This window comes from Podarcis erhardii (genome assembly GCF_964252035.2).
Source record: "Podarcis erhardii genome assembly, chromosome: 1".
Taxonomy (NCBI): domain Eukaryota; kingdom Metazoa; phylum Chordata; class Lepidosauria; order Squamata; family Lacertidae; genus Podarcis; species Podarcis erhardii.
Window position 1 is genome coordinate 78,604,751 of NC_138497.1, and position 11,160 is coordinate 78,615,910.

Below are 11,160 nucleotides of genomic sequence, written 5' to 3' on the forward strand. Positions count from 1 at the left end.
CTAAAATATGGAGAAAAAGGAGCCTTAACATGAGAAATTAGGTGAATAATACAAAATTTATTGCAGCCTGTTCAGACTAGAACCGTAGGAATGTATTTGTCTATTCTTCGTTAGTTTCTGGAAATCAGAGCAATAAGAAGGGTGGGTTGCGAACTACCTAGAGCAATATTCTGAACATCTCTGCTGGTAATACATTTCCAGAGTTTATTTAGAGCACAACTATGCTATTCTAACTCCAAGGCTGCAGGGATTTAAATGAAAGCTTTATAATGAGTCTCTTCTGCATGTGCTTTCTCTATTTTCTCATGTTGCCTGCAAGAGGGATTCAAAATGTTTGCTTCAGGATCACACTTGTTTTCCATTATACCCAACACTGCCCACATTGGCTAGGGCTTATGGGAGCTGTGAATTCATAAACATCTGAAGGGCGCCAGGTTGTCTACCTTCGGCATACATGATTCTTTTTCTTTCAATGTGTATCACTTTGCTCTAACACTGAGGTCCCCAACTTGGCAGACATGGGCCCTTTCCCCTCCAAGGCCTCTTGCCCCTGCTAATAAAAATGTTGCTCTTCATTTGGTTGGAGGGGTTGCCAGGTTTCTTTTGGGGGGAGGGATATGGTCTGCTTTTTTCAATCTGTGTTTTTTTTGTTTTGTTTCAGGTTATATGTAGGTGTTTTCTCTAGTTGCAGGAGGGTTCTGAGCACTACCAATATGTATTCTGTGCCTTGGAGCAAACTCCAAGGGACCTTGGGCCCACCAATAAAATATTTGAGGGGACTGCCCTCCCCCAAGTTGTTGGGCATTGTCATTCAAATAGTGTGTGTGCTCTGCATATTGTGATCAATTATTTGGGGAGGGCTTACCTCCCCCTCCATTTTATTCAAGGTGGCATCCCTGCTTCTGTGAAATGAGCCAAACTCTTTGCCTAATGTTCAGATGGTTTCAGCTTCTTCAAAGAATTCAACCCCCTACAATCGGTGGAGTGTCGGGAGATTATTGACATACATAATATACTTTGTGAGCTAAAATGAATATTCTCTGCAAATGAAAACACACAAACTGGTGTTATGTCATTACCTCACATGAAGTTAGTCAGTCTCTAGTTTCTCCCCTTTGTACTTTTTAGGATCAACAGGCAAAATCCTTCATGAAAGAATGATTAGTTCCTGGTTCTCTAAAGAAAAAGTGACAGCATTTATAGAGACTATTTTTTTCCTTGCTAGTCCTATTTTCTCTTACTAGGCAACCCATGCAAGCTGAGCTATAACTTGTTCACTGCAGTAATCTGATGGCTAACTTCATATTGTGTAGAATAGTAATTAATCAATATATAAACAAATAAATATAAAAGCCATGCTAATCTTTTGTGATAGAGAAATATGTCTGATAGCACCTTGAGACTAATTATTAACAAGCTTTTCATTACAAAATGTGTATTCAATTGATTATTTATTTATTGCATTTATGAACCCCCCCTCCTTCAAAAGGAGCTCAGGGTAATGTATGATAAGAGATAAAACAAGATTTATCAACAAATGATAACTAATTAAAACACAGATTGGTTTCAGCTGTGAGTTATAAAACCAACAAAATATTATTCTGTAAAGGGAGGGCAAACAAAAATGTCTTCAACTGGTGTCTGAATATAAAAAAAGAGGAAGCCAAATGTAAGTCCAGGGAGAGGGCATTCCAAAGGCAGAGGAGACTGTTACACATTCCTGGGCAACAAAGCCTTGTAAAGATCACAAACAGAACCTTGTCTTTGCCTCCCAGTCTCAGGTACTGAAGCAACTGGTATTGGAGGAGGCGCTCCTGCAGATACTTGGCTCCTGTCTGCAACTGGTACTTTACTGCACTAATCTTGAATGAATTTGGCACCCCAAACCTATCTTGTGGCTGGGGCAACCCAGTCAGATGGGTGGGGTACAAATAATACAGTTCTTGTTGAGCCTATTCTCCATGTAGTTTGGACCAGTTTGATGATGACACAGAATCCCAGTATTCTACCAACGGAGTCTTTGGATGCTAAGAAGACAGTGCACATGTTTTTGGAAGCTTCTATGAGCAGGCAAGCAGATGATCATTTTTTCTATGCCTTTGAATTTGAGAACAAATCAATAAAAGGAATCAATAGAACGTGTTTCCTGCTCCAGAGAAGTTGTCCCATGCGAGTCAGAAAAAGCCTTGGTATGAAATTAACCTCATACATAAATTCTGCTTTTAAATGATTAGTTAAGCAGACAGTAATAGTCAATGTGCTGCTTCTCAATTCTGTTCCTGATTTCTCATTAAAAAGGTAAATAAAGGTCCTGCTGGATCAAGTCAAAGGTTACACATAGCTGAACTTTCTGTTTCCAGGTAAGTCTCCCTGGGGGAGCCAATGCAGAAAAGGCCTCTGCAGCTGGGGCTTGTGGCTATTTAGAGGCTGCCTAACCCTTCCTCCTCCCAGCCCTGCGTCTGCTCCGACTCCGCCTGCTTTGTTTCGGGCGCTGGAGGGATCCACCCTTGCTGCTGCTGCCGCCTTCAAGGCATCGCACCCGCTTCCCCGCTCTGGCGGAGGGAGGAACCGCCCTGCCCCGCAGTGACGCCCCACCTGACTCGGGCCCGTCTCCCTCAGCTGCGGCCGCCTCACAAGGGCCGCGCGCATCATGGCGCCTGCGCAAGCGCAGCCTGGCGGAGCGGGGATCGGCCTCTCGGCTTGCATTCCAGGCGCTGCTGGGCTTCCCCACCTCCGCCGGCCCGGGAGCGCATGAGAAGGCGGCCGCCGCCTGCTTCCTCTTTCCCGCGAGGAGACTCCGCGGACGCCGCCGCCGCCATGTCGGAGAGGCTCAGCAAGCCGACGTGCCTCATCGTGGCCAGCGCGGCCGCAGCAGGTGAGAGGCGGGCAGAGCGAGCTGGGGCGGGCGGGCGCCCCTCTGAGCTTTTTACCTCCTCGGCTCGCCCTGAGGCGGAGACGGAGCTGCGCGGGGCTTCTGCTCGGAGGACCCGGGGGTGGCGGGAGGGAGGCGCCCGAGGGAGGCTGCGGGGAGCCAACCCACGCCCGCGGCATTCCCATTTCTGCAGGGCGGGGCGAGGTCACCTTGGCATTTCTCTAGTGTTATCATCATGGTTGTTGTCCGTCGCGTAAGAGTTGTCGGAGCCCTGGCAAAATAAACAATTCAATATAAAATAAAATTGCAACCCTAAACAGGAGAGGGGAGGCCGGGCCTGCCTTCCTGCACAAGCAAACATGACACTCCTTTTTTTTGTATTGTAACAATCCGGAACACCTGCCATACTCTCATTCTGGTACTCTTAGTCTCCGATACGAGCCTGAAATCCTTACTCATATTGTACGAATTGTGCTTGAAGCTGGCTTGTTGAGATTGCCCCTTACACACCACACCATACATTGAAAATGCTCTTATGCCACCTTAAACACTCGGGGAGGATCCTGGGAACTGCAGTTTGTTAAAAGATTCTGGGGATTGAAGTTCCTCTGTAAAGTCAGCCATCATAAGAGACTGGAGTTCTCTGTGTCTGTTAAAGTGGTTTAGGGATACTTTGAATGTATGGTGTGGATGCAACCTACTTAATAATGCTCCCTGCCTGGAGCTCTGCTTCCCCTTTTTTGACTTTTATGATGTGGCTTTTTCTTATTGCATAGCTCTCCTGCTGCATGAAATAGTTTGTCACAATTCTTCTCTCCTGGAGTTGTAAAACTGATTAGATGTTGATGTAATTGCTTGTCTGTTTGGGGCAGCTACCAGCATCCTAAGCTGGTTGTCTTTTTCAATACTATTATGAATGTTGTGTATTATTAAAATGCTCCTTATAGGAGAAAAATGACCGCCAGAAATAGTAGATTAGTACTGTGGAAAATGTGCACTTGAAAACAAACGAAATATGCATTTCTTTTTAATTCCTGTTCTCCAGGGGTGTCTGCTGATTCCTTCCTTCACTCTTTTACCCTGGCAAGCTCTGCTTTTAATCTACAGGTTGCTACTCCAGGGGTAGGTAAAAAATGTTAATACTTAACTGTGGATATTGTTGCAGTAAATTTCAGACAATAGTGTTAGGCTCATTTAAAACAAACAGAACTTGCAAAAATCCATGAGGTTTATTCCTCGACCAGTGAAGATCATTTTTTTGTCTCTGAAACAATTGTTGAGGGAGCTGCATCGCAGAGCAAGCAGCTCATACCTCAAAATCACATGTGTCGGTGGGAGGATTGGGTGAAGGGATTGGGCTCCAAAGATACATTCCACACAAAAACTTTCAGAATAAAGAGGTGGCCCTGGGTGCTGGGTTCAAGTGCATTAGGTTCCAAAAATGCATGGTGTTCTGCTGCCGGGTATATTGCCTTGTGACATGAGGGAAGATTGCAGAAACAGTCCTTGGCTGCTGATTCTTTTTTCTTTGTAGCAGGAAGTAATTTTCATCCCCTGCTACAGAAATTGGAGCCTTACTTTCAAGAGCCAAATGTGGCTCCCCAGGAGGCCATTGGGACTCTCCCCAGGTCATACTCCTTCATAGACTTGCTTTGCGCCCTCTTTGAGTGTCTTGCCTAACTGGAATATGTCCTTCAAATCTGAAAATGTTTCTTGCTTATCTGGACAGAGGCATGGGCATCCATGGTGTGTGTGTGTGTGTGTGTGTGTGTGTGAGAGAGAGAGAGAGAGAGAGAGAGAGAGAGAGAGATGAGACAAAAAGTACAGGTACTTTTAACCTCACTTTTTGTACAAAATTAGCCTACCGTACTTCCTGCTTTGAGTGTTTTACTCACGTTCTCCCTGATAAATTCCTGTGGATGCCCATGAATACAAGAGTGTGTGTAGAAACTAGCCTACTGCACAAAGCTAATATTCTTTTTAGTTGATCTGCCCACTTTTGCCTCTGGCCTTGCACTCCACTGGCATGCAGCCTCCAGAAGGTAGCTCAGGTGGAAATGTGGCTTTTGCACTGAAGTTCTCCATCCCTGTACTGTTCTCTTACCTGAGAGCCCTAGCCTGCTCTCTCCTCTCCCTACCTGAGGGGGGAGGGTGTCTTTCCACCATCAGATTCTACATCAGACTCTGACTTTGGAAAGAGACAGGGCAGTAAATATAGGTCTTTTAAGCGGAAACTACTAGCTTTAGGCTGTGTTATTTGGGAAAGGGAGAGGCATAGGTTTGAGCTGCACTGCTGTTCATATGTGTAGCTTTGTGCATGTTTTACAAAATCAGAACCACTTGTTTGCATATGAATTGTCTATCTTATTTCAGTCAATCACCAATAAATGGTATGTCTTAAAAAAATGGGTGCGCTTATCAAGTCTTGCCATGTATAAACGCTTGCATTTAACTAGTCTTTCCTCACATATTTTCATTAATTGAGCTTTGAACAATGATTCTGCTAGGGAAAGTCAATTGATTTCACTGGTGTTAATGAAGCAAACATGCGTTGGATCCAGGACTTCCGAATGAAATCTTACGCAAATCCTGCCAAGCTGGAATCAACTGATGGTGAGGTATCTTTTAACTTGCAACTCAGGCAGGGTCTGTTCTCTGTGCACAAACTGTTCTTATCTACACAGTATAGTGTTCCTTGCTGCCAACTCTGTCAAACTTAAGCACTCGTTGATTTTAAATGTGACTGTTGAGCACGTGCTGAGAATGATGCTATTACTATTTCTTTTGCATTTTTAGCAATGATTTAGATAGAAAGGTTTTTTTCTGTTTGCCACAATCTCAAGACCTTGTATTTGTATTTGTGACAGAGAGCATTCAGATATGATAGGGAACTATGGTTTCTTTCTAGGTACGCGGGTGGCGCTGCGGGTAAAACCTCAGTGCCTAGGACTTGCCGATCGAAAGGTCGGCGGTTCGAATCCCCGCGGCGGGGTGCGCTCCCATTGCTCGATCCCAGCGCCTGCCAACCTAGCAGTTCGAAAGCACCCCCGGGTGCAAGTAGATAAATAGGGACCGCTTACTAGCGGGAAGGTAAACGGCGTTTCCGTGTGCTGCGCTGGCTTGCCAGATGCAGCTTGTCACGCTGGCCACGTGACCCGGAAGCGTCTTCGGACAGCACTGGCCCCTGGCCTCTTAAGTGAGATGGGCGCGCAACCCCAGAGTCGGACACGACTGGCCCGTATGGGTAGGGGTACCTTTACCTTTACCTTTATGGTTTCCTTCTACGACAGTAAACCATGGCAGATCTTTGGCTCACACATTCCTTCCTCCACTCCTTTGCATCCAAGAGGAAACGGAAAGGTAGCACTTTCACTTTTAAACTGACAGCAGTTTCCTGTGATATCTAAGCTTGGCAAACTGTGGTTTATTTCAACTGTAACTTGTGATAACAAACCAGGATCAAGGAGTGATTTGGGATCCTGGCTTGTTTTCAAACTATAGCTTGAACAAACATTGTTCAGCTCCCTGAGGGAACTGTGGTTAGTTTAAAATATTTTTGCACCATGGTTGCAGAGGAAATGGTGATGGGAGGGTGCCTTAAACCCAAGGCTCACCATGGTTTCCCATTGCATCTGAATTGACATTTTCCTGCCAGTGACCTACCAGATCACTTTGGGGAGGAAAAAGACCTAAATAGGAGCATAAATCCTCGTAAGGCAGCCCCCTCCATAATGTTGCCTCTCATTTTTATTTGATGGGCAATTGGTTTGTCTGTAGTTTTCAGGCGCAAACATGGCCATGAGCAGTTTTCAGACATTCTGTCCTGTTTCAGTGTGACCTCAAAACAGAAAACATTGGGGCGAAAGGGAATCTAGCCTGCTCTTAATAGTTTCGGAGTGTGGTCAATAGAGCCCATTCCAATGTTTTCTTGAACAGGCCCCTTCCAATTACCCCATAATGAAGAATCATTCCTGCGTGCACTTAGAGATAGTGTTGCTGTGGGAACAAAGCTGCCTATGAAAGGGACACAGTGGGGAAGGAGAGCAGCAACTATTCTTCTGAAGTCAGCTGCAGGGTTGTTTCCAAAGCTGTCCTCTTGCACCTTGTTGCACCCTGGAGGCTGTGGTTGGTTTGGAGTAATGGCTCTACCCCTCATTCCAGGTATGGTAATCCCCTTGATGGGCAGAACAGGGAAAAGGTGGAACAACTCTTCACACCTTCAAAATCACACCTGCCGTTGGAGCAGGTAAAGTAAGAGCCAGGTCACTGGGGGAAATGAATATGGGAGAGGGGTCATACATGTATTTGTAGAAAAGCACTGTTCCTGTAGTGCCAACTCCAGGAATACTGGTTTGGGGGAATGAAGGGGAAGGCAAAGGCAATTATTAGGAGAGCAAGGATTTAATTTGCACATTATAGGACTTTAGTGACTAAAAGCTGGGGGAGTGAATGGAGTTGCATGAAATATTTTGGGGTGTACCCGCTAACACATGGAGTCATCTCTACCAGCCTGTCAACCTTGATAAACCTTTAGCTGGTTTTGAAATAAACAGAGCTTGCAAGTGCCGTAAGCTTCTTTGCTGCTGCTTCCTCCCTAGGTGCCAGATACCATGCTTTGTTGATTCCAGACTGTCCTGGTGCCATGGTGGATCTGGCAAACAGTGGTTACTTAGCTAGAATATTGCAGCATTTCAGCTCTGAAAACAGTAAGTAAACCTCATTGGGGATTTATGCTTTATTCTGTACACTTTGTGCATCTTAGACTGGGAAGCATATAAACTGCTAAGACTAATTAAGATCTCTCTTCCTGGTACGGGTGAACATCCAGGAGGCCTTAAGGAAAATTTTGATAATGTGGATACAGTAGCAAACTAGTGCAAACTCAGTTCAGTAACATAAGAACAATTGTAGCCAGTTTAGAACCTAACATTGTGGATGTGCATCGCTTAATCTACAAATACCAACACTGAACTTCTTTCCACTTCTTTTTTACACAGCCCCTCCCCCCACCAATGTTTGCTATCAGTCAAATCTCAGTCATTCTGAGTGGTTCAGATTTGGAGAACCTGTGGCCCTTGAAATATTGTTGTGATTATAGTTCCAACATCTCTGTTCATTGGTCATGCTGGCTGGGGCTAATAGGAGTTGGACTGCATCACAGAAATACCTGAAGTCAGTTAAATGGGAAGAATATTTTGTAGCATAACTGAACTTCTTGGGGGGGAAAGCAGTTGTAATTTTTCTGAATAGGGATTTTTAGATGAAGCTGTTTTTCTTTGTAGAACCCATATGTGCTGTTGGACATGGAGCTGCTGCCTTATGCTGTGCCACAAATGAGGACAAATCCTGGGTATTTCGGGAATACAGCTTAACAGGTGTAGGTGCAGTATGTTTAAGCAAATCACGATTTTTCATATATCACTCTTCTAAAACTCAAGTTTCTGTTCTGATGAGTCCCGTAAGCAGTGGCGTAGCGTGGGTTGTCAGCACCCGGGGCAAGGCAAGTAATTTGCGCCCCCTAACCCGTGGATTTGCGCCCCCTAACCCGTGGATTTGCCCTAACCCCAGATGTTGCGCCCGGTGCGGCCGGCCCCCCCTGCACCCCCCACGCTACGCCACTGCCCGTAAGAAGTAGCCTTTGTCTTCATTTTATATGTGGATTTCCCCTTGGGCTTCCCAGATTACAACCACAGATCTGATCCAAGCCTTTTATAGTAGTCTGTTTTCAGTGAAGCCAAGCACATATTTACTGGTGTTTAATTCAGGGTCACTGCAAGGTGAAATGACTGATAAAGTTGTACTTATTTACTTAAAAAAAAAATAGCCAAAAGACTCCTCAAAGCAATTTAGAAAAAGAATCTCAATAAGATCACAGTATAATCAATACAAACATAGCCATATACATTTTGTAGTTTTAATTACTAACTGTGAGGGAAACCATGTACTTAAATTTTCTGTTGACATGCCAGCAGTGGGATAGAAATGTGCATGTTTACTGAAATAACTTTCTTTTATGCTCAAGTATAAAAGAAGTGTTATGAATTATTGCAGGGATAGGCTCACTTTAGCCTTGTTTCTTCTCCCCTCCCTTTAAAATTAAGTCCTATGACCCACTAATGTGTTTTGTGTGGTTTGATCCTGAGTCTTGGTTAGGAACTGCTTGTCTGGATCAGACCAAGGTCAACCTAGTCCTGTATTTTTGCAAGAATCTAGTCAAGGTGTTGGGTAGCCCACTGAAAACAGTATCTTCCTCTACGTGTTTTGTGACATATTTATTTTCTTGTATCTTCCAGCCCTGTGTGTATGAACTAATAAGACTGCCTAGTTTTGCCAGTTTGCCTATTATCTTTGAGGACTTTGCAAAAGATTCTGGAGCTATCTATAGCGGTATGTCATTTAAGGCTCTGTTCCCACAGGTTTTTCATCAGTAGTTGATTAAATGTGATCAAGAAATGCTTGGGCTGTACTGTATTAATGCAAAATCTAATGCAGATGTAAGACCTTAAAAGTGGAAGTTAGAAAGTGCTTGTCAAAATTTCTCATTAAAACATTCAGCAACATGGAAGCTATAACAGCCCAGCATTCCACAGTAAATCTCCCAACCTTGGAGATTTCAGTCTTTGCCACTGACCATCTCAGAAATGAAGTCAAGCTTGTTCATGAGTGGAATCTGAATGCCCTGCTGGAGAGCCCTCTAGTGGTCCTTAATGTTGTTGCTGGCAGAAGTTAAGCTCCACTGTGTTCTTTTATACCCTCAGCTTGCTCTTGCACACAATTGTGCAATATTTTAAAATATTAATAGGAAAATTTCATTCTATTTGTTTCAAACACTAAGGAGAGGGGAAGACAAGCAAAAGAGTCACTGTGGCTCACATGCAATAATCTAAATCATAATCTGAGCCTGGCCAATGTTATAGATATCCCTATAATTGCTTGGGTTTTACAAGTCACAAAGGACAATAAAAATGGTTTGCAAGAGATTGAAAAAACAACAACAAATCAACTTATTAGGAAGATGAAATTAAATCGATAAACAGCAGTAAAGACTTGTGTATAGGTTTTCTTAAGTGTCAGAGAAATGGAGGTTGTAGTATGTAAATTAAGACATGAATATTTTCTCCCAATACAGCCAGCAAAGCAGATGCAGTGCATATTGTATTGGACAGACACCTTGTCACTGGACAGAATGAAAATTCTACAGTTGCAGCTGTCCAGAACCTTATTTTTCTTTGCAATGGCAGGTAAGAAAAGGTGGGGGAAGTTTCAGTAAAATTTTGTGCCACTGCCGACATAGCCCTTCAGTTCTGGAGTATTCTAGCTAATGTGTGTATGTCTGGGAGGGGGAGACTAGTTTTATATTAAGAATTAAAATTTTATTTGGTTACAGCTAGCCAAACTCAATCTTTTTCTTCAAAGAAAAAATGAATCTATATTAAAGGCTAATGGGGTGGCAGTACGTAGTTTCATTTTTTAAAATAACCTGGTCAATTGTGGATAAGTAGATGAAGCAGATATCTGATACTTAGCTGCTTGGTTTTTTTCTAGCAAATAATTACTGTAGTTTAGATGTGAGCTGTTTACAGTGATCTAACTATTATGTTCTACTTTCATTCAGCAGAAAATGATGGTGCTCTTTGTAAATGGGATGAATACAGAAGAAGTCTTCGACTTTGAGAAATGGAAAGGAGAATACTGCACATTTGTAAGGATGGGGACTGTAAATCATGTGGTAAAAACCTTAATTGAACTATGTTTTCCTGTTTTTTGAAAAACATTGTTCCATCTTGTGTTAATACAGATTCTTAAAAGCCTGGTTGAAAATTAACTAGAAAAACCATGGTTTGCAGCTCTGTCAACAGCTGAACACCTGAATTAGATATTTTTGAAGCTATTACTTTGTTAGTTATCCATGTGTCCAAATCCTCATCCTTGTGCAGGACTATATGGTATTATGTTATCGTTAATTGCAGTAACTGTAAACTAACAATACAAAGTAAAGTATTTGTTACACTTTCACCTAGGAGTTTTGAGTTTGATAGCAGGTGCTAAAAAGACTGCTGTATTGAGATTACCTGAAAGTTAAAATAAGCTTCAGTTCAGTAAGCTACAAAAATTATTCTAGATAATGTCAACTCAACTTTTTTTTAAAAGGCAAAGACCATGAAGATTCTTATAAAGTGGAAATACAACAATTGAATGGAAAGGCATTTGGTCTTGTGGCTGTGGTATGTGTGCTGGTTGGTTCGCTTAATGCTTTTAAAGTTAATTTTATTTAGTTTTTTTGTACC

The 11,160-nt window shown here is 43.0% G+C and overlaps 1 protein-coding gene across 3 annotated transcripts; it reads left to right on the forward strand.

The window, feature by feature from the left end:
* The first annotated feature begins 1,501 nt into the window (after nucleotides 1-1,501).
* On the forward strand, nucleotides 1,502-10,888 carry GATD1 (glutamine amidotransferase class 1 domain containing 1). Of its 3 annotated transcripts, none has more exons than XM_081880716.1 (8): nucleotides 1,502-2,875; nucleotides 3,918-3,994; nucleotides 5,380-5,485; nucleotides 7,471-7,578; nucleotides 8,155-8,258; nucleotides 9,166-9,259; nucleotides 10,002-10,113; nucleotides 10,491-10,888. In XM_081880716.1, exons 1-8 carry the CDS (start codon nucleotides 2,752-2,754, stop codon nucleotides 10,495-10,497), a joined length of 732 nt encoding a protein of 243 aa, XP_081736842.1. In that variant the 5' UTR covers nucleotides 1,502-2,751; the 3' UTR covers nucleotides 10,498-10,888. The 3 variants fall into 3 exon arrangements, with proteins under 3 accessions (XP_081736842.1, XP_081736841.1, XP_081736843.1); XM_081880715.1 differs by having other exon boundaries at nucleotides 1,509-2,875; nucleotides 10,488-10,888; XM_081880717.1 differs by having other exon boundaries at nucleotides 1,526-2,875; nucleotides 8,155-8,249; nucleotides 10,488-10,888.
* Nucleotides 10,889-11,160: the final 272 nt, after the last annotated feature.